General features: G+C 46.7%; 1 protein-coding gene across 6 annotated transcripts in view; it reads left to right on the forward strand.

Annotated features, from left to right (window-relative positions):
- LOC106610178 (lipopolysaccharide-responsive and beige-like anchor protein) overlaps positions 1–23,316 on the forward strand; it is a 308,280-nt gene that overhangs the window by 219,328 nt on the left and 65,636 nt on the right. For all 6 annotated transcript variants that reach the window (XM_045722739.1, XM_045722741.1, XM_045722742.1 and 3 more), the window contains 5 exons: positions 1,323–1,438; positions 1,750–1,862; positions 8,268–8,408; positions 13,947–14,066; positions 18,520–18,672. In XM_045722739.1, the coding sequence (XP_045578695.1) occupies positions 1,323–1,438; positions 1,750–1,862; positions 8,268–8,408; positions 13,947–14,066; positions 18,520–18,672 (643 nt within the window). The remainder of the gene's footprint in view (positions 1–1,322; positions 1,439–1,749; positions 1,863–8,267; positions 8,409–13,946; positions 14,067–18,519; positions 18,673–23,316) is intronic.

The raw sequence follows: 23,316 nt of genomic DNA on the forward strand, positions 1-23,316 counted from the left end.
CCAGAGGAAGGCCCTAAAAGTTGTCAAAGATTCCAGCCACCCTAGTCATAGACTGTTCTCTCTGCTACCGCACAGAAAACTGTACTGGAGCGCCAAGTCTAGGTCCAAAAGGCTTCTTAACAGCTTCTACCCCCAAGCCATAAGACTCCTGAACATCTAATGGAATGGCTACCCAGACTATTTGCAGTGCACCCCCACCCTTCTTTTTACACTGCTGCTACTCTCTGTTATTATCTATGCATAGTCACTTTAACTCTACCTACATGTACATATTACCTCAATTACCTTGACTAACCAGTGCCCCCGCACATTGACTCTGTACCGGTACCACCTGTATATAGCCTCGCTATTGTTATTTTACTGCTGCTCTTTAATTACTTGTTGCTTTTATCTTTTCTTGTTTAATTTTTTTTTAAACTGCATTGTTGGTTAAGGGCTCATAAGTAAGCATTTCACTGTAAGGTCTACACCTGTTGTATTCGGGGCATGTGACAAATAAGATTAGATTAGATTTGATTTTAGCTGCCTTGTATAAAGTTCAGAGATGTTGCCCTAATGTTTGTTGAGTGTTTTGGAGCTATAAACTGGGAGTTGTAAAGGGGTGATTGTGACTTTCTGCTGGCCTAATGACTAATCTCACACTAATCTCACACTGTGACAGTGATTCATTCCATCATTTGCCTTTGTTTTAATTGGATTGTGGGTCATTTGTTTAAGTCCCATAGCATACATCATGCTCCGGAGGCCTGCGTATGTGTGTGTGTGTGTGTGTGATGCGGGGGGGATCAGTGTGTGTATCTGCGTGCGAAGAAGAATTAACCCTACTCATTGCATATTTTTCTTTTTCATTTAGTGTGCCTAAATATCAATACCTATTTCATATTGGAACATTTGCATTTAGAGACATTACTAAGGCCTTGGACTGAATCAGTTTTATTATTGAAGTTGGAAATCTTGAAAGCACACCAATCCTCTGGTATGATTAAGGTTATGTTTTCATAATTCACAGTGGGTCTGAAATGTTTTTCTTTGAAAGTGTTGTCAATGTCTTGTTGGCCAGCACTTATGGACTGGCATACAGCCCGGCATCTAACCAGAGAGCCCGGCATCTAACCAGAGAGCCCGGCATCTAACCAGAGAGCCCGGCATCTAACCAGAGAGCCCGGCATCTAACCAGAGAGCCCGGCATCTAACCAGAGAGCCCGGCATCTGACCAGAGAGCCCGGCATCTGACCAGAGAGCCCGGCATCTGACCAGAGAGCCCGGTATCGGACCAGACAGCCCGGTATCTAACCAGACAGTGTGTGTTCTCCCTCCTCCAGGCGTATCTCCCAGGCCAGTCCCAAGCAGCTCTACAAGGCCTCCAACATGACCCAGCGCTGGCAGCGCAGAGAGATCTCCAACTTTGAGTACCTGATCTTCCTCAACACCATCTCTGGTAAGACCAGTGTTACCCCACTGTCACTGGACTGTCACCGTAGGGAATGACAACACACCCAGCTATTATGAACATATGTGGTCAATGATGTAAATGATATAAACTCTGTTTGGCCAACATGGTTTCATCCTCTGACTTCATTTTCTTCATAGTTTGTTAATATTCCACATTTAAGCTCTAATTGAAAATGGAGTTTGGTGTCCAGACATTTAGATTACTAGACATGTTCAGTTCTAGAAGTTTGATGATGTTGACTAATTTGAGACTGTTGTGACCGCCCCCCCTATGTCTCCCTCCCTCCCTCCCTCCAGGCCGTACGTACAACGACCTGAATCAGTACCCCGTCTTCCCCTGGGTCATCACCAACTACGACACTGAAGACCTGGACCTCACTCTGCCCAGCAACTACAGAGACCTGTCCAAGGTAACACACCCTCGCACACTTAGGAAGAGAGAGACGTGTCGCTGAAGACAGGTTCTCTGTGACTGAGTCAGCGCTGATAGAAAGTCCTGTAAGGTAGTAGGCTATGAGGGAGTATGTAGGGGAGTTGTGGCTGGAATGATTAGCGGGCTGTTTGTTAATCACTGCCCACTCCCCTGGCCTGAGTAGTGGCTGTGTAATTGCGATTGATCATAGTTAAGTGAGACGTCTCTTTAATCACTGGGTGCTGATAGCCATCTCTGTACAACACATAGCAGAGAGGAAAGAACATGTCTCTCTCTCTCTCTCTCTCTTTCTCTCTCTCTCTCTCTCTTTTCTTTCTCTCTCTCTCTCTCTCTCTCTCTCTCTCTCTCTCTTTTCTCTCTTTCTCTCTCTCTTTTCTCTCTTTCTCTCTCTCTCTCTTTCTCTCTCTCTCTTTTCTCTCTCTCTCTCTCTCTCTCTCTTCTCTCTCTCTCTTCTCTCTCTTCTCTCTCTCTTCTCTCTCTCTCTCTCTCTTTTCTCTCTCTTTCTCTCTCTCTCTCTTTCTCTCTTTCTCTCTCTCTTAGACTCTCTCTCTCTTCCTCTTCACTGGCTAAAGGCGTCCTCATACATAGGTTTGATTTGCTCCTAGCAGAACTCGGCTAGGTGAAGTGAACGTATGTGCTCGCGTACTACCTTAAAATACCTTACCTTGAAAAAGCGGCAATATTTGTCCCTCTTGAGATGCAGTAGTCAGTAAACTGCCTCAAAATAGTCAGAGTTAATCTAAGATAACTCAATAAATCTGTAATTAATTTTGGTGTTTTTACAGAGGTCTTTTTACATCTAAGATGTTTGGTGCAGTATTTCTCAACAAAATAAATGTTCATGAAAACTAGTCGTCTGTCGTTGAATGACAACAAACACTTCTTTGAAGAATGCCTACTGTTGACCAATCACCGATGAAGGGGCGTAGACTTCGGATACCGAACTTCAACAAGCCTAAAAAAACTAAATTTGTGTGCTCAAACAGCCAGAAGGGAAAAAAATGCTGAATGCTGTCAAACACCAAAACGTCATAAAATGTCATCATAATGTATGCGGAAATTGTTTCGACTAGGAAGCATACGTTAAGGGGTACTCTTAGATGGTATCACTTCTTCCACACCTATAGAGGAAGTCATGTAATACCAAGACTCCATTTTGTATTTGACCTGGACAGAAGTCTTTCAGAAGTCTTTCATGTGCAAAACTTCATTATTTACTAATTGAAGTCAGTCTTAAGTCCCCTCCCGCCGCTCCCTCTGAAGTAAAGGAATGCTCTCTACAGATGATTAAGCTTAGAACAATGGGAGATGTCTTACTCTCCCCTCCTGACGCTTTTAAAACACACAAACACACACTTTTAAAAGGCCCATCTCCAAAGCCTGCCAGTCGCAGCAGCCCCAGAACGGCCATTAATTATGTGTAATGGCGCCCAATGGTGGGAGGACAGAGGATTACTTTGAGAGTGAGATAATGGAGCGCCCGTGTCTGGCTTAAGCCAAAATGGCCGAATAAATCAGCCGGGCCACAGGAAACAACAGGCATGTGCAGTAATGGACAGGCAGAGTATACCTGGGAAGTAATGCACTCTAGAGCCACACAGAGATGGCCATTCACTTCTAATGGTGCGTCTGGCCCAAGTCTGCCCTGGCTGGCAAAGGATTCTGAGGTAGAGGTGGAATGCAGAAGCGTCCATCTTGCTATGACTGAGGATGGATTCAGCTGGAGTGAATGCATGCTCTCTTGAAAAGACTTTCTGGCCTTTTTGTGAACTGTCATTGCCATAACTGCTTCTCGACGCCCACACACTCATCCTGTCATACACATCAACACTGTCCTCCAAGCAGTCCTCCTTTGACCAGTCCTCCCATCGCCGTTTCTCTCTCTCTACCTCCCTTGTGTAGTGTTTCCCACCATACGGCTGTGTACCACCCTCCCCCCCCCCCGCTCTGTTTATTTGTGCTTCATTTTGCCCACTAGGCTGACACATGACAGCCATAGCAGCCTCTCTCCCCTCTTCCCTCCCCCTCATCCCCCTCTTCCTCCAGAGTTTGGACAGCTCAGCCTCTGTGCTCAGTCGAGCCTCAACGCCCCAGGGAGAAACTGAGCAGCAGAGAGAGGGAGGGAATGAGATAGAACAAGGGGAGAGAGAGGTAGAACGACAGAACAAGGGGAGAGAGAGGTAGAACGACAGAACAAGGGGAGAGAGAGGTAGAACGACAGAACAAGGGGAGAGAGAGGTAGAACGACAGAACAAGGGGAGAGAGAGGTGGAACGACAGAACAAGGGGAGGTGGAACGACAGAACAAGGGGAGGTGGAACGACAGAACAAGGGGAGGTGGAACGACAGAACAAGGGGAGGTGGAACGACAGAACAAGGGGAGGTGGAACGACAGAACAAGGGGAGGTGGAACGACAGAACAAGGGGAGGTGGAACGACAGAACAAGGGGAGGTGGAACGACAGAACAAGGGGAGGTGGAACGACAGAACAAGGGGAGGTGGAACGACAGAACAAGGGGAGGTGGAACGACAGAACAAGGGGAAGGGAGAGAGGATTGTGGGCAGACTTTTTTTGTTTCACCCCCTCTCTCTCTGCCTCTCCCTATCCCTCTCTACTCTCTCTGCCTCCCTCATCCCCCCATTCTCATTGAAGAGCGAGGGAGTGAAGGAAGGAGAGATGCGGGGCCAACCAGTCTTTATTCCACCAGTTTTATTCATGCAGTTGACATGGTGTGATATCAGCGTATGACCAGCGGAGCGTGGCAGACTGCATCGTTTGGGAAAGAACAGCCACTCCGACGCTCAGTACTCCTCCTCTATTGGCTGCTCCTTTAGTTTGGTTCATCATAATCCTCCCTTCTGATATCTCTCCTTCTCTCTCTCCTCTTTTTCTCGAGGTTGGAGCATTGGGCCAGTAACTGAAAGGTTGCTGGTTCGAATACTGGAGCCGACAAGGTGAACATAAAAAAATCAAAAATAATTTGTCGCTGTGCCCTTGAGCATGGCACTTAACCCTAAATGCTCCAGGGTTGCTGTACAATGGCGACCCTGGCCGTGACCCCACTCCCTGCGGGTCTCTCAGGGAGCGTTGGGATATGCAAAAAAACACATTTCCATTATACCCTTGTGTGTAACAGGACAAATATACGCACCCCCCAAATGATGATTATTTTCAGTCTACCCTCCCTCCCTCCCTCCCCCTCTCATGTCGTGCTCTCTTTGATAGAAACAGGTCATGTGAGAGCCCTGTGACATTGAGAGGCTGAAATTGCCACGAACGCCCGTGTGTCACACGCTGTCATGCGTGCGTGAGCGAGGGCATGTCCTCACAAATGTATGTTCCTTCTGTCAGAGCGATTCCGTTCATACCCTGGGGCTCTTTCTCATCCTAAACTCTAACCTCGGCCTGACATGAAACGCCAGCCCAGAGATAACATTGTAGTCACCACGATAAGGACACGGTCTTACACTAGACAACCTTAGTCCCTATCTAGTGCACTACATTTGGACGCTCCTTAGTAGCAGTAGTGCACTATGTTATGAATAGGGCGACGTTTGGGACGCACCCCTGCTCTAACATTCAGGCCTTTTTAAACAGGCAATTTGGAAGGACTCCTGAAACGGGATGCTTGAACGAGGTGTTGACCTGGACAGGTTTGGGGTCCTGTATTTGCAATGTAGCAAAAATAACGCAGCTTTGTATTGAGCGCTTCCAGGGCCCTCTTTGGCACCGCGCGGGGGCTAATGGGGTATTGATTTCAAGATGCGTCCCATATGTTTTCTGACACCCCTCAAACACCACGTCATTCTCACTGTTTAAATAGGAGATTATATATAAACAGTCCTCTCAAAACCACGCTTTGATTTATGTCTCAAGGCTCTCTGGCAAAGCTCAGACTGAGCCTTCCTAAACGAGCGATTTATAATAATAATCCTTAAATGTGAAAACATTGTAGCTTGTTGTATCACTGCTGACCCTTATAATTTGGAGAGCTGTAATGTTGTAATGGTTAACTATATGCTACTGTCTGGTTTCTGCTCGTCTTGATAGCATTTCTTGCCTTTGATGTCTTTGACATTTGAGTCCCGATCAGAGAGATTTACTGTAGGGAAACATTGTTTGTATTATCCGGGTGACGTTAGATTTGATTTCGGTTAACTGTTGAATGATTTTATTTGTGTCTGTGATCAGAGTCCTTTGATAACATGAATCTCTGTTTTGATCTGCTAACAGTATATCAGCACAATAATGTGTTACTGTATGATGCATTTCCTGTGGTTCCGATATGTTAGAGGATTTAGCGTCACATAAAAGATTACTCGTCACAGACACCCTCTTGTATAGTTTTTATTTTAATTAACCTTTATTTAACTAGGCACACCAGTTAAGAACAAATTCTCTTTTACAATGACAACCTATCCCGCCAATTTGTGCGCCGCCCTATGGATCTCCCAATCACGGCCGGTTGTGATACAGCCTGGAATCGAACCAGGGTCTGTAGTGACGCCTCTAGCATAGTTGAGTGGCTATGGGTAGCAGTTGGCTAGCATAGTACTTTATAAGTGTAATTCCTAATTACATACTAATTCTATGGTGTAATAATGGTGCTACAATAACCATTTCCCAACATCTTCCTAATCTACATTCTTGATGAACAACAGATTAAACCCTTATCCAAGATTAAAGTCTCCCATATTCTCCTCTTTGAAGCAGTAACACCATCTAACTCCGTCCATGGCTTCTTCTAATCTCATTCCCGTTCAAAGTCTAATTAAAAACAACGATAGCAGCTCATTTATCCGACCGCTCGTCAAAGCGCTATTCGCAGGCACCGCCTCAACATATTAGCCCAATGGGCAGCGTTCACTCGATCAGAGCACTCCTCACCGGGGACGGCCCTGATGTACGACGCTGTCACCACCGCTCTATTGTACCGCCGCTCTCCTCGCCACGCAACGCTCTCCACCCGGCGGTAATTTACAGCAGTAAACAATGTACAGTGTAGAGCGCTCCCTCTCTTTCTCCCTCTCATTCCCTCTCTCACACTCTCTCTCACTCTATTTTTACCTCTCTCTCTCCCCTCCCCCCTCTCTCCCCCTCTCTCTCTCTCTCTCTCTCTCTCTCTCTCTCTCTCTCCCCCTCTCTCCCTCTCTCCCCCCTCTCTCTCTCTCCCTCTCTCCCCCTCTCTCTCTCTCCCCTCTCCCCCCTCTCTCTCTCCCGCTCCCTCCCCCCTCTCTCTTTTATTCTCTCATTGCAGTGCACTCAGTCTCTTTTTTTATTTTCTATTCCTCTTCCAGCCTTTTCTTTTTTTAATGAGCTCTACGTTATTACGGCAATAAATCAGTCCAATCGTTGTACTGTATAATTCAGTGTGTGTACTCCCACCCCCAGTAGCCCTGGGTAAGCCAATAGTGTGTCACTGTCAGCACAGCCCAGCACACTGTGTCGGCATGAGGCGGTGTGTGTGTTGGCGTGTGTGTGTTCCTGTTCTTTTCCGGTTGTTGGAGTATAAGGAAGGTAATTGGGTACGGTCTTGAATGGGTGCACCCTTGGATACAATCAGACACACACACACACACACACACACACACACACACCATTACACCCACCCGACACAGTAACAGCAGCATCAGATCAATAGCCTCTCCCCAGCCTGGACGAGGCCTCCCATGACAGCACTATGATATGAGGGAGGGCCTATCGATCCACCAGCCAGTGCTTCATCTTCAAAAGGCCATCATTCCATTACCATTGATCAGAGAGGTGTGTTTGGAGCGAGGGATGAAGAGGAGGAGGGCTAATAGAAGACTAATAAAAATTGAACGGGTAAAAAAGGGATTTCTATAAATGAGCATTTAAATAATAAGCCAGGCCCAGGCAGGTATTGGTTTCTCTGAGATCAATGGAAAATTAATGCAACTGATCCATTTTTTTAGACCCACAATGGCGGCTGCGTCTCCTGACTAGTATATTAGCTACAGATTAATACGAATGGAAAGAGGAACCTCCCGGCCCTTGCTATTGATGTTCCTAGGCCTCCTTTCATCGCAACACATTCGTTCTCTCTGACAGACTAGCCGCAGGGGGTTGTGTTTCAGGGCTATGAAGTGAAATGCACTCTGTTGGAATGGATTGATCCTCAAAACAACACAGCATCTAATATTCATTCGATGAATGCACAAAGGTTACCAACATCATTTGAATATATATGCCCTGTGTTTGAAACAAAGTCTGCTCTCTGAAACATTAAATGTTTTTCTTCTTTTTGTACTGCCACTCTTTCTCTTTCTCTCTGTTTATCTTTTATCTCCATTTCTATCCGTCTATCAGTCTCTGTTGTAGTAACATTGTAATAACATTTTAAGTTTCTTTCTCCTCACAGCCCATTGGTGCCCTGAACCCCAAGAGGGCGGCGTTCTTCAACGACCGCTATGAATCCTGGGAGGATGACCAGGTGCCCAAGTTCCACTACGGAACCCACTACTCCACCTCCTCCTTCACCCAGATGTGGCTGCTGCGCATCGTAAGTTAACTACCCCCAACTATATCCACCCCACCTACTCCCAGGTAGCCTAGCGGTTAGAGCGTCGGGGCCAGTAACCGAAATGTCACTGGTTGGAATACCCGAGCCGCCGAGGTGAAAAATCTGTCGACATGTCCTTGAACAAGGCACTTTACTCACATTTTCTCCAGAATTGCCGCGCTGCTATGGCTGACCCTGTAAAACAACACATTTCACTGCACCTATCCAGTGAAAATGTCTCGCTTGTAAATATAACTTGCCTTTTTTGACACATTAACATTGCGAAATACTTCTTTTGACCTCAATGGTTCAACTTGGTAAATTTGAAGGTTAAATGAAAATACAAAAGTCCAAACACAAAAAATGTGTATAGAATAGGATTTAGGCCTTCATTTTTGTCACTGCTTTATGAAAAACAGATTACATTTACAAATGAATGCATTACAGTTGCCACCTACCTGTCATGGTGTAATATTTACTACCTATTCATCATTAGACTTGTAGCACGCCCCATTGCAGCTAATTGTTGTTTTCTAATTGGCCATGGATACGTAAAGAGTCAGGTTGATTTATGTCACGGTGAAATACAGGCTCCATCTACACACTAACGTATGCACAGCGTATTGTCCCTGGCTGGCCTTGGTTATTTCTATGTTGTGCTGCTCGTAAAACAGAGAAGCAGCGCGCCGACGCTAAATTCATAAGGTGTTTCTTTCTGTGTTTCTGCTTTGCAACATAAGAGGAACTCAGAATTTGTTTTTTTTTATTAAGTCTTCAATTTAACTATGTTTAATGAAGGGCTATTATTCTGTACTATTTTTTTACGTCTGCTCCTAAACAACTCAATCTAAAGATTTCATGAAGTTATCTTTCTCCCACGTGGTGCTTTTGATAATGTTTTGTTATATTGGTCACTGTATGTAACTCTCATACAGCCAATATCAGACAACATCACTCTTTCTGTTCCATCCACAGGGGACCATTCTGCCATATAGGGAGGGCCTCTAACCTTCTTCCAGGGCCCTTGAATTTTCCTGTAATTGTCCCAGTAGCTCCCTATGGAAACAACCATTGATCCCATCACATCATTAGCTGGCTTATTGCTGGCTTATTTTAAATCCACTTTACCAAATGCCCTTCAATTCAAGTGTCAACGTGTGGATGGGATAGGAAGCCCAAATGACCTTAAAAGTCCCAGTCCTGTATTCAAAATCACCTGAGTAAGAGTGCTGATCTAGAATCAGGTCCCCCCCGTCCATATAATCGTATTCATTATGAAACTGATTCTAGATCAGTACTCCTACTCTGAGTTCATTTTGGACTCTGTCCTAATTGTCCCTGTAGTTTCCTGTGTAGTTGTAGTAGTGTTGGCCTGGCTAATTGTGTCCGTCTCACTCGGGGGCTATTGTTTCAGAGGGACGGTGTATTGTTTCGGAGGGGCAGTGTATTGTTTCGGTGTATTGTTTCGGTGTATTGTTTCGGAGGGGCGGCGTATTGTTTCGGAGGGGCGGCGTATTGTTTCGTTTCGGAGGGGCGGTGTATTGTTTCGTTTCGGAGGGGCGGTGTATTGTTTCGTTTCGGAGGGGCGGTGTATTGTTTCGTTTCGGAGGGGCGGTGTATTGTTTCGTTTCGGAGGGGCGGTGTATTGTTTCGTTTCGGAGGGGCGGTGTATTGTTTCGTTTCGGAGGGGCGGTGTATTGTTTCGTTTCGGAGGGGCGGTGTATTGATCGACACAAGCAAGATTAAACGTGATTAGAAACGCACCAATAACACACCTCTACAGGCTTTACAGCCACACAGTGACGCCTGCCGTTCGCTTAGTTCATTTCAGTGGTTTGTGACAGTGTCAACAAGTCAGACAATCTGTCGTCGTTGCATTATTTTATTTATTTATTTCACCTTTATTTAACCAGGTAGGCAAGTTGAGAACAAGTTCTCATTTACAATTGCGACCTGGCCAAGATAAAGGAAAGCAGTTCGACACATACAACAACACAGAGTTACACATGGAGTAAAACAAACATAGTCAATAATACCGGAGAAAAATAAGTCTATATACAATGTGAGCAAATGAGGTGAGATAAGGGAGGTAAAGGCAAAAAAGGCCATGGTGGCAAAGTAAATACAATATAGCAAGTAAAACACTGGAATGGTAGATTTGTAGTGGAAGAAAGTGCAAAGTAGAAATATAAATAATGGGGTGCAAAGGAGCAAAATAAATAAATAAATACCGTAGGGGAAGAGGTAGTTGTTTGGGCTAAATTATAGATGGGCTATGTACAGGTGCAGTGAACTGTGAGCTGCTCTGACAGCTGGTGCTTAAAGCTAGTGAAGGAGATAAGTGTTTCCAGTTTCAGAGATTTTTGTAGTTCGTTCCAGTCATTGGCAGCAGAGAACTGGAAGGAGAGACGGCCAAAGGAGGAATTGGCTTTGGGGGTGACCAGAGATATATATACCTGCTGGAGCGCGTGCTACAGGTGGGTGCTGCTATGGTGACCAATGAGCGGAGATAAGGGGGGACTTTACCTAGCAGGGTATTGTAGATGACCTGGAGCCAGTGGGTTTGGCGACGAGTGTGAAGCGACGGCCAGCCAATGAGAGCGTACAGGTCGCAGTGGTGGGTAGTATATGGGGCTTTGGTGACAAAACGGATGGCACTGTGATAGACTGCATCCAGTTTATTGAGTAGGGTATTGGAGGCTATTTTGTAAATGACATCGCCAAAGTCAAGGATTGGTAGGATGGTCAATTTTACAAGGGTATGTTTGGCAGCATGAGTGAAGGATGCTTTGTTGCGAAATAGGAAGCCAATTCTAGATTTAACTTTGGATTGGATGTTTGATGTGAGTCTGGAAGGAGAGCTTACAGTCGAACCAGACACCTAGGTATTTGTAGTTGTCCACATATTCTAAGTCAGAACCGTCCAGAGTAGTGATGCTGGACGGGCGGGCAGGTGCAGGCAGCGATCGGTTGAAGAGCATGCATTTAGTTTTACTTGTATTTAAGAGCAGTTGGAGGCCACGGAAGGGGAGTTGTATGGCATTGAAGCTCGTCTGGAGGGTTGTTAACACAGTGTCCAAAGAAGGGCCAGAAGTATACAGAATGGTGTCGTCTGCGTAGAGGTGGATCAGAGACTCACCAGCAGCAAGAGCGACATCATTGATGTATACAGAGAAAAGAGTTGGCCCAAGAATTGAACCCTGTGGCACCCCCATAGAGACTACCAGAGGCCCGGACAACAGGCCATCCAATTTGACGCATTGAACTCTATCAGAGAAGTAGTTGGTGAACCAGGTGATGCAATCATTTGAGAAACCAAGGCTATTGAGTCTGCTGATGAGGATGTGGTGATTGACAGAGTCGAAAGCCTTGGTCAATGAATACGGCAGCACAGTATTGTTTCTTATCGATGGCGGTTACGATATCGTTTAGGACCTTGAGCGTGGCTGAGGTGCACCCATGACCAGCTCTGAAACCAGATTGCATAGCGGAGAAGGTGCGGTGGGATTGGAAATGGTCGGTAATCTGTTTGTTGACTTGGCTTTCGAAGATCTTAGAAAGGTAGGATGGATATAGGTCTGTAGCAGTTTGGGTCAAGAGTGTCCCCTCCTTTGAAGAGGGGGATGACAACAGCTGCTTTCCAATCTTTGGGAATCTCAGAAGACACGAAAGAGAGGATGAACAGGCTAGTAATAGGGGTTGCAGATAATTTTTGAAAGAAAGAAAGGGTCCAGATTGTCTAGCCCGGCTGATGTGTAGGGGTCCAGATTTTGCTGCTCTTTCAGAACATCAGCTGACTGGATTTGGGAGAAGGAGAAATGGGGAAGGCTTGGGCGAGTAGCTGTAGGGGGTGCAGTGCTGTTGACCGCGGTAGGGGTAGCCAGGTGGAAAACATGGCCAGCTGTAGAAAAATGCTTATTGAAATTCTTAATTATAGTGGATTTATCGGAGTTTCCTATCCTCAGTGCAGTGGGCAGCTGGGAGAAGGTGTTCTTATTCTCCATGGACTTTAGTGTCCCAGAACTTGCTTGAGTTTGTGTTGCAGGAAGCAAATTTCTGCTTGAAAAAGCTAGTCTTGGCTTTTCTAACTGCCTGTGTATATTGGTTTCTAACTTCCCTGAAAAGTTGCATATCACGGGGGCTGTTCGATGCTAATGCAGAACGCCACAGGATGTTTTTGTGTTGGTTAAGGGCAGTCAGGTCTGGAGAGGACCAAGGGCTATATCTGTTGATGGTTCTAAATTTCTTGAATGGGGCATGCTTATTTAAGATGGTGAGGAAGGCATTTAAAAAAAATAACCAGGCATCCTCTACTGACGGGATGAGGTCAATATCCAGGTCGATTAGAAAGGCTTGTTCGCTGAAATGTTTCAGGGAGCGTTTGACAGTGATGAGTGGAGGTCGTTTGACCACTGACCCATTACGGATGCAGGCAATGAGGCAGTGATCGCTGAGATCTTGGTTGAAAACAGCAGAGGTGTATTTAGAGGGCAAGTTGGTTACAATGATATCTATGAGGGTGCCCGTATTTACGGCTTTGGGGTGGTACCTGGTAGGTTCATTGATAATTTGTGTGAGATTGAGGGCATCAAGCTTAGATTGTAGGATGGCTGGGGTGTTAAGCAAGTCCCAGTTTAAGTGGGGCAATCAGTTCACATATGGTGTCCAGAGCACAGCTCTCATTAAGGGTATTAGCTGTAAGATATTACCTTAAAAAGCAATTTATGGAAATGTAGATTACAGAAATGTAAAGCCAGATTTGAGTGTTGTTGCAAAACGTGTTTTTTAGCCAATATCAAATGCTGTTATTTTTGGTAATATACACATTAAACTTCAGTACATACACTGAGTGCACAAAACATTAAGAACACGTGCTCTTTCCTTTACATAGACTAACCAGGTGAACGCTATGATCCCTTATTGATGTCACTTGTTAAATCCACTTCAATCACTGCAACTGAAGGGGAGGAGACAGGTTTATTAAGGATGTTTAAGCCTTGAGATAATTGAGACATGGATTGTGTATGTGTGCCATTCAGAGGGTGAATGGAAAGACAAAATAGTGCTTTTAAACAGGGTATGGTAGTAGGTGCCTGGCGCACCGGTTTGTGTCAAGAACTGCAACGCTGCTGGGTTTTTCACATTCAATACTTTCCTGTGTGTTTCAAGAATGTTCTACCTCCCAAAGGACATCCAGCCAACTTGACACAACTGTGGGAAGCATTGGGGTCAACATGGGCCAGTATCTCTTTAGAGCACTTTGACACCCTGTAGACTCCATTCCTGACTGATTAAGGCTGTTTTGAGAGGGTATACTCAGTGTACACTTTCACTCATTTTACTTTAGTTTAAAAACACTTATTCATAAGGATGTGGGGTCAAATGTCATTTCTTCTTCTCCTTTTTCTCAAATGTACAGTACACCACAGTGTCACAGCACACCATTAGGAGGATATGTGGATAACTGATCATTCTCTCATTCTTCTCTCGTTCTCTTCTCTCATTCTCTTCTCTCTTTCTTCTTCTCTCATTTTCCAGGAACCCTTCACCACCATGTTCCTCAACTTCCAGGGAGGGAAGTTTGACCACGCTGACCGCACCTTCTCCTCCGTGTCCCGAGCCTGGAGGAACTGCCAGAGAGACACGTCCGACGTCAAGGTAGTGACGCGCGCGCACACACACACACACACACACACACACTGCCGCCACCTCCTCACAGTGGCGCTAGCTGTTGAAAGACAGTGTACCAGAGTATCGTCTAGAGAGGGCTTCTGCAGTCTGCATACTCCTCTGGACGTTCACACACAAGTTCACACACACCGAGACCCTCAACACCTCCCACCTCCAGACCCTTCAGCAGCCCGCCAGTGTGAGGAGACCCCAGGAGCCAGGGAACATACTAGGATAGGAGGAGAGGCCACCACTGTCCAGACCCCAGGAGCCAGGGAACATACTAGGATAGGAGGAGAGGCCACCACTGTCCAGGAGCCAGGGAACATACTAGGATAGGAGGAGAGGGTGGCATCAGAGTCTAAAGACTAAAGTGTTTTGATAAAATTATGGTTTTCTGTGTGGAAATAAACACACTTTAGTTTGTTTATGATTAATGGATATCTATTTATTTAGATAGTGATATCAGATTTTGCATATAATAAGTAAGAACATGTTCTTAATATGCTCTTCAAAGCTAGGGGGTCAAATGTCAACATTATCTTCCAAACGTATTCTAAACAAACATTCAATGTTCAAATTACACCCTTTTCATTGAATTAGCCTAAAGCCTTCTCAAAGGCCCCTCTTCTCTCGCTCTCTCATCACCAGAGAGAGAAAGTGGCTAATCAAATGAGCAAACAAACACACTGGTCTAAAAACAACAAGCCCACTTCCTCACATCTTAAACCTCTCCACTCCACAAAACCTGACCTCAAACTGAAGGTCGGCCATTTTACGAGTCCTCTGGCTTCCATGGGGTCGTCACGGGGAGGCCTGGTGTAAATTTGTCCAGTCTGAGGTGGCGGCACAGGAGCCGGGGGTCTCCTTCAACCCCGCCCGCCCTCCCCCCCCGGCCCCTCTTAACAAGGTGGGGGTAATACAGGGGGCTTCCCCGCTACACTCTCTGCCCCAGTCCCTCCATTATGTGCAGTGGCCCCTGCTCTACTGTGGTCAGAGGCCAGCCTCTGTGATCCCCAATCCTGTCCTATCACGGGTCACTGCAGGGGCCACAGGCCCCCCTCCCCGTTCCCCCCCCAGTACACTTCAACAGTGTGCGCACACACACACACACACACACACACACACACACACACACACACACACACACACACACACACACACACACACACACACACACACAACGATGCCTTTGGGCTAAGGCAAAAGGTCAGGAGGGATCAGGGGATTGTGGCCGGAGGTCATCACGGTCTCTCCTATGCTACAGACAGACTGGACTGGCGTCTTTAACCTGTTTTCACCACTTTATGCACTGGGATACAAAACACACCAAGACTTTTTCCCCCTTTAGAAGGAATAGAAGGTTCTTAGAGTTTCCTACAATAGTCCTGAAGCTAAAGCTAAATGGTATACTTAGCATGCTAAATTGATACATCTCATTTGTAACCCTTCTTTGTTAACAAGGTGAATGAGATCATCCATGCGAGGAAAGTCGCCAGAATGTTATTTTGACGTAGCTAAACTAAACTCAACATGGAAGCTGTGTTATTGAGTGCAGGGTTGAGCCTGGACCTGTGTGTTTTGATGTAGAGTGGAGCTCTTGTGGTTGATCCACTGTGACAGGTCTCGACTGAGACCAAACTAGATTCTCTCTCGCTCTCTCCCTGGGCTTTCGCAATCAAGTGTTACCGGTAATGTGAACCATATGTTTTATCATTGGAGGCGAAGTGCAATCAACCGTCAACTCCTTCCAACTCCCCCAGCCACCACTCCACCCGACCCAGGCCAAAAGAGCAGGCCAAATCTACATTCGAAACAAGATGGCTGCCTGTACTCATAAATGTTTTAAGAGCGTGGGTCACTTGTTAAAAGAGGAGGGTTGGGGCCTTAGAGACCAAAACTGTAGCAGAGGATTGGTCTGACCCGCCATAGACCCAAAGCCCAGTGGACAGGGGGCCCAATGTTCTGACCCGCCATAGACCCAAAGCCCAATGAAGAGGGGGCCCAATGGGCCAAAGGTTCAATTCAAGGTTGACTGAAGTAGCGAAGGAGGGGGGTGGAGGCAGGGCAGCGGGGGGGAGGGTAGAAGGATTAGTTTGAACCTTTGATCAGTCGTCTCTGAAGCTTTCATGGTCGTATGACATGGATTGGTTGTGATGACCGAACATGTGCTTGGTTCTTTCTCTCCTGTCTGAGCTCCCCTCAGGTCCATCTGTAGGTTTGGATATGTGGTTATGGACTGACACAGGGCATCTCTCCAGCTAGCTACCGCCCCATGTCTCGGGTTACCACACACACAACACATCTAGAGGAAACTCACTGGCTTCCTGTCTAATCATGTATTTGTCTCCATCCTGTTGGACGCAGTGAAGACTGTTCTCAGGTCTGAGCTTGATTGATAGACAGCCTTCCAGGGATTCTGTGTGTGTGTGTTGTGTGTGCAGCCCTTACAGAACATCCGCTCGCATGCGCTGACCAGTTCCCAGCTCCTACCTGTAGCCTCTTTGCCAGTATGTATTTGCATGTCAGGTTGTCGTACACAGCCATGTCACAGGGAAACAAGGACATGACAGATGGGTGTTGACTCTGGTCTGGTCATCCCTGATGTCAGAATGTCACCCTGTCTCTATCTCTCTGTCCATCAGAGAGACGGTTCACTGGTTCAGCTCTAGTCAGATGGAACTGGGTTGTGTTCATTAAGGTTAGGGTTACACACACTGTAGCAAAAAGTTTTGCAACTGAAACAAAAAAACAAGTGTTCCTTATTGGACAAGTTCCGTTTCAGACAAGTAGTGCCTCCCCGTGTCACTCTGTTTTCTTACGTTTTGTGCCAACTGAACACGACCCAGGACACGTTACAAGACAACAGCTCCTCAACGCTTTATTAACAGGTTATTTTATTAGGACTCACTCATTAGCTATTGTTTTATAGTGGAATCAAATAAAGAGTTATACTTGTGTTGTGGCTTGTCTTCATAATTGTGGTGCTCTGTTTATATGTCTGTTATATACTGGCTGTGGATGTATCATGTTGAAATACAAGCGCTCGCTCCATACGTAAATCCATGGTTCAATTCCCTGCTGTGGAATATGGCTGTAGTTGATGTTTGACACTTGTTATGTTGATAGGTATGTTCAGTATATCACGAGGGGTAGATGTACGCTGATTAAACACGCCATTTACATTTGGTGTCGTGCTATTGTTTGTTGTACGTATCAGGAGCCACCAGGAAGTGGGTTAATTCAACACATGCTTACATTGACCAGTCTCACCAGTTAGTTCTCCTTGCCCACACACACTCCTAATGACATTAGTGTTTCATTTCTGTTTGCGGGATGGCAAAGATTTATCACGATATGTTTTGCTTTGCCCCATAATCTAAACGTTTGTGTTTTTGTATATGAAGGCATTTCATACACATTGAGGCTGAGCTATGGTTTGTTAGAAATGAAGCCTGGTTTAAAGTTTATATCCTCAAGGTCTTAACATTCGAGCTCTTCAGTTTACACACATTGCTGTTTTTTTAGGCCCATCATGACATTTCATAATTCCATAATGAAGTGTTAAACTGTGCACAGACACACAATCACATTCTGGTGAGTTCTGTGACCTGCCGTTCCTTCTAATCCTTCATAACATCCTTTCAGAAGCATAGAAAATAGAATATCATATATTCTGTTTGGCGCTCTACGATTACAGACAATCCCCCCTTTCAAAAAGCGTGGAAACTCCAGCGCACACACACACACACACACACACACACACACACACACACACACACACACACACACACACACACACACACACCCGCTAGGTTTTGATGCCTTTTATCGGCGTGCCTGCCTGCAGCGTGGTAGCAGGCAGGCAGCAGATGAGCAGTCTGAAATGTAATTTCCATGAGTAATGGCACAGCTCAAGTGTTGCGACTAGCGTCTGACTAGCTGTCTGAGGGACGACAGTGGCAGTCCCAGATTAAAGGACCTTCCGCTCACAGACACACACACTCACACACACTCACATATCCACTTGCGTTCTAAATGTACTTTACACCGCGTCTTCTCTTTCTTTCTGTTAATGAACTATCTCTCTAAAGTGTAGCTTCTCACTCTGAAGGTCACAGTCCTCTGTTCTCTCTACCTGGCTGTCATGATGTGGGTACTCTGTAGTCCCATTCTAATGTAGTGTCCCACACACTGAGACTGGGGGCTTGATCTCAGAGCATCTTGTCAGTGTTATTCCAATGAGAAAATGGCTTACTGTGATAGTGTTCTCATAACTAACTAAAAGGGTTGATTTATTGACTACAAATGTGAGACAAAACTATTCTAGAATGTACTGTATCCACTATCAGTACATGAACATGAACGAACAGAGTGAAAGGACGGTTCAGGTTGTCTCTACAGTGTTTAATGTCCCTCGTCTGTCTGTCTGTCTGTCCAGGAGTTGATCCCAGAGTTCTACTACCTCCCTGAGATGTTTGTAAACGCCAACAACTACAGCCTGGGGGTGATGGAGGACGGGACTGTGGTGTCTGATGTGGAGCTGCCGCCGTGGGCCAAGACCCCCGAGGAGTTTGTACGCATCAACAGACTGGTACGTCACACACACACACACACACACACACACACACAGCAGTCCTCCTCCTCACATGTCATCAAACCACTCCTCTGAAGCCCTGTCAGATCCCTACCCCTCCTCCACGCTCGGCTAGCTTAGCAGGAAATGCTAATGAAAAGAGACAGTGTTATTTCCTGTCCAGCTCCAGTCCCTTCCTGTTACCTGAGCCTCCCGCTCCTCTGACATGACTCTGCTTTGCCAGCCAGCAGACTTATCAAAGACAATCTCACACGGCCAAAGGGTTATTGAGGAGGAGGATGTAGTGTCCTGTTTCTGATCTCTCCGTCCTGTCCCCAAGCACACCAGACCTGTGTGTGTTTAGTTGTTGTCAGAATTACTGTCGTAGTTTTATAGCACCACAGTGACTGCAGTGTCCTCTTACACACAGAGAAGCAGCAGAGATTGTGCTCAAGATTAGATTCCTCCTCTCTCCCATTTCAGACGTTCCAGAAGGTCAAAAAGCTCCATATTTTTCTGGTGTCATGCTCAAACTGTCACCTCTGTTTCAACCACTGCGTTGAAGATTGTAAAATAATAATGTCTCAAATAGTCTACTGTCTTCCTCCCCTCTCTCCTTTCTGAAACGAGGATTCACATAAACCACTTGTGAGTCTTGAGATGCTCTTCCAGAGACAGTGCAGAGCTAATAACCATGGAGCCATGTCCAGCCCTGCCACCTAGTTTAGTGATGCTACTCCTGGCATGTCTTTTAGGACCTAGATACTTCCCACCTCTCTCCAGTCTCTGCCCTGTGGTAGTAATGAGTGGCTGATGAGGCAGCAGGGAAGGCTGTGGGGATCAGGCTGTGGGGATCAGCCTGTGCTCTGTGACCTGTGTGGTGGTGTTAATCAGGACGCTGATGGGACTCAGCCCACGTCATTAATCACACAACCTAAGGTGACACGCCAACGCCACAGAGATGGGGGGGTAAGCACTCAGACACGCATACACAGATTGCTATCGTCAATGTACTCACACACATGCACATAGACTCATTGCCACACACTCTCAGATGGACAGACCTATGTCTGACACACACAGACACACAAGCATGTACACACACACACGTCCTTCCAGCTGGGTGTGTTATCCCCAGTCAGATAGCTTGGCTGTGTGGTGGTTAGACAGTTGGACATAGTTCTGCTACAGCAGTGTGTGTGGTCTGTCTGTCTGTGTCGGTCGGTCGGTCGGTCGATCTATAGAACAGGCTGTTACTGCAGATGTTACACTAGGTAGTGGGACCACTGGAGCCTACAGCTAATTAGCGGGCCAGGGCAGCATTTGGCTGGCTGACGGTTTGACTGTCGTTAACCCCCAGCGCTGTAAGGTGCACCGCTCTGTGACACTGTCTGACTGCAGCGGCGGGGGGGATTCAGTGACGAGTTCTTCACATGGAACTCAAATGTCCTTACCCCCTTACCGCTAAGCATAGCAGGAACTGATCTCTCCCATAGGGTATCACTGAGCCTGGTCATCAAATATGTTTGTTGCTGTGATTCAACGGTTGTGTATCCGTACTGGTCTAGTTTCCCTTCACTGTAATTCCCATGGTGCTCTGCCCTCCTCCAGGACAGAGGCAATTATGCCCGACCTAGAACAGACTCACACACACGCCATTACAGTGCAGATCGATCCAGCCCTTTGTTTCTCTCCTCCACCGTGTGCCAACCCAGCCGGTATTGATCCATCCTGCACAGCAGAGCAGCGAGAGTAGAGAGTAGAGGACAGGCGGGGAGAGAGGAGGTGTTGAAGATGCTCCTAATAAAAACAGGATGTCAGGGCTCAAGGCTTTGTGAGAGAACCACACAATGGAAGTAGATCAAACAATAGTTGAATTTCATTGGTATTTGCCTACTCATCTTTATTACATTCAAATTCAACAATTTATAGTATCAGTTGTCAGTATAAAAAAGAACGTGATCTGCATAGATGAAGAGCCGTGTTTCAATTATCTGTTTATATCTGTTCACGTCTTTTGTCTGGACGTCTTAATGCATTTCCCATTAATAATACTTCAGTAGGAACAGAAGTTCCTTTAGCTGATGTGTTCCAGTGGGACGTCGTATGGTGACGGAACAGATATTATTGCCCGCAGGGACAGAGCTGTCAGTAGTGTGTCTGTGGTGTCTAGAACAGCCCCCGCTCCCCAGCTGTTATGGAATATCTGACAGGCCAACACACCTGGGGCTGACCGAGACAGACTCTCCCTCAGGAGAACGACGAGAGATATTGTTCTCCGTCTTGCTAAATGTTATTTCAGTACCACCTCGTTAAGACTGTGTGTAGGCTGGATGTCATAGCAGGCTTCCCTTTACGGTGGTAGAAGGAACGGAGGGAGGACGTTGACGTCGTCGCCGAAATACGTTGGTGTGTCACAAGATGAATTACAACTCGTATAAGATAGAGAATGTACCGCGAAAGAGAAAGAGATGCAGGTTAGTTTGATCTGTAATGGACACGGAGTGTCTTGAACGATCCTGGACACTAACCCTCTCATTCTAGAGAAGAGGTGCTCCTCATATACTGTCACCATTAGAGGAAGTTAGTCCCATCACCCTGGGGAGGGAGGGAGGGGGGGGAGAGATGGAGGGAGGGAGAGATGGAGGGAGGGAGAGGTAGAGGGAGAGAGGGAGGTAGAGGGAGAGAGGGAGGTAGAGGGAGAGAGGGAGGTAGAGGGAGAGAGGGAGGTAGAGGGAGAGAGGGAGGTAGAGGGAGTGAGGGAGGTAGTGGGAGAGAGGGAGGTAGAGGGAGAGAGGGAGGTAGAGGGAGAGAGGGAGGTAGAGGGAGAGAGGGAGGTAGAGGGAGAGAGGGAGGTAGAGAGAGGGAGGTAGAGAGAGGGAGAGAGGGAGGTAGGGAGGTGGAGGGAGGGAGGGAGAGGGAGGGAGGGAGAGAGGGAGGGAGAGAGGGAGGGAGCGAGGGAGGGAGAGGGAGAGAGGGAGGGAGGGAGCGAGAGAGGTGGGATGGGGAGGGAGGGAGAGAGAGGTGGGATGTAGGGGTGAGGGAGGGAGAGAGGTGGGATGGGGAGGGAGAGAGAGGTGGGATGTAGGGGCGAGGGAGGGAGGGAGAGAGGTGGGATGGGGAGCGAGGGAGGGGGAGAGGGGAAGCGAGTGAGGGAGTGAGGGAGAGCGAGAGAGGGAGAGAGGTGGGATGGGGAGCGAGGGAGGGGGAGGGAGGGAGGGAGAGACGTGGGATGGAGGGAGGGAGAGGTGGGATGGGGAGGGAGGGAGGGAGAGAGGTGGGATGGAGGGAGGGAGAGGTGGGATGGGGAGGGAGGGAGGGAGGGAGAGAGGTGGGATGGGGAGGGAGGGAGGGGGAGAGAGGGAGGGAGAGAGAGGTGGGATGGGGGGGTGGGTTTCCCCTCATGACTGATAGCTGGCATTAGAGGGTTCAGCTGGCTCCTGTGACATTATGAGAGAGAGAGGGAGGGAGGGAGAGAGAGAGAACGAGTGAGACGAGCAGTGAGGGGATGAGAAAGAGAGTCTGAGATGAGAGGGGGAGAGTTAATGGGTCTGTTTGGCTCTTTTAGCTTGTTGTCTGCTCCTAATGGCCCAGCAACACCAGTCAGGGAGGGAGGGAGGGAGGGAGGGAGGGGCTGAGTGCCAGAGCTGCTCCGCTCGTTAAGCACCATAGATGATTAACAGCTAATTAAAGCCCAATCTGGGAAGGCCATTAAACCCTCCACACGGTAGAGGATTGTAGCGCCATGTAAAATGGCAGGTTGTTTTTCCATTTTGCATCAGGGAGAGAGGGAGTGTGTGTGTAGTCTACAGCTTGTGCAATGTTTTTGTAGTGTGTGAGTTTTTGTTTGTGAAATTAGCCTGTATTAGTTTCCATATGTGAAGATGTAGGCCTCATTTATTTTACGTTGAGTAAAGGAGAACACGATGTGTTCCACTGCCATTTATTTTACGTTGAGTAAAGGAGAACACGATGTGTTCCACTGCCATTTATTTTACGTTGAGTAAAGGAGAACATGATGTGTTCCACTGCCATTTATTTTACGTTGAGTAAAGGAGAACATGATGTGTTCCACTGCCATTTATTTTACGTTGAGTAAAGGAGAACACGATGTGTTCCACTGCCATTTATTTTACGTTGAGTAAAGGAGAACATGATGTGTTCCACTGCCATTTATTTTACGTTGAGTAAAGGAGAACACGATGTGTTCCACTGCCATTTATTTTACGTTGAGTAAAGGAGAACATGTGTTCCACTGCCATTTATTTTACGTTGAGTAAAGGAGAACATGATGTGTTCCACTGCCATTTATTTTACGTTGAGTAAAGGAGAACACGATGTGTTCCACTGCCATTTATTTTACGTTGAGTAAAGGAGAACATGATGTGTTCCACTGCCATTTATTTTACGTTGAGTAAAGGAGAACACGATGTGTTCCACTGCCATTTATTTTACGTTGAGTAAAGGAGAACATGTGTTCCACTGCCATTTATTTTACGTTGAGTAAAGGAGAACATGATGTGTTCCACTGCCATTTATTTTACGTTGAGTAAAGGAGAACACGATGTGTTCCACTGCCATTTCTTTTACGTTGTGTAAAGGAGAACATGATGTGTTCCACTGCCATTTATTTTACGTTGAGTAAAGGAGAACACGATGTGT

Source organism: Salmo salar, chromosome ssa08 (genome assembly GCF_905237065.1).
Source record: "Salmo salar chromosome ssa08, Ssal_v3.1, whole genome shotgun sequence".
Classification (NCBI taxonomy): domain Eukaryota; kingdom Metazoa; phylum Chordata; class Actinopteri; order Salmoniformes; family Salmonidae; genus Salmo; species Salmo salar.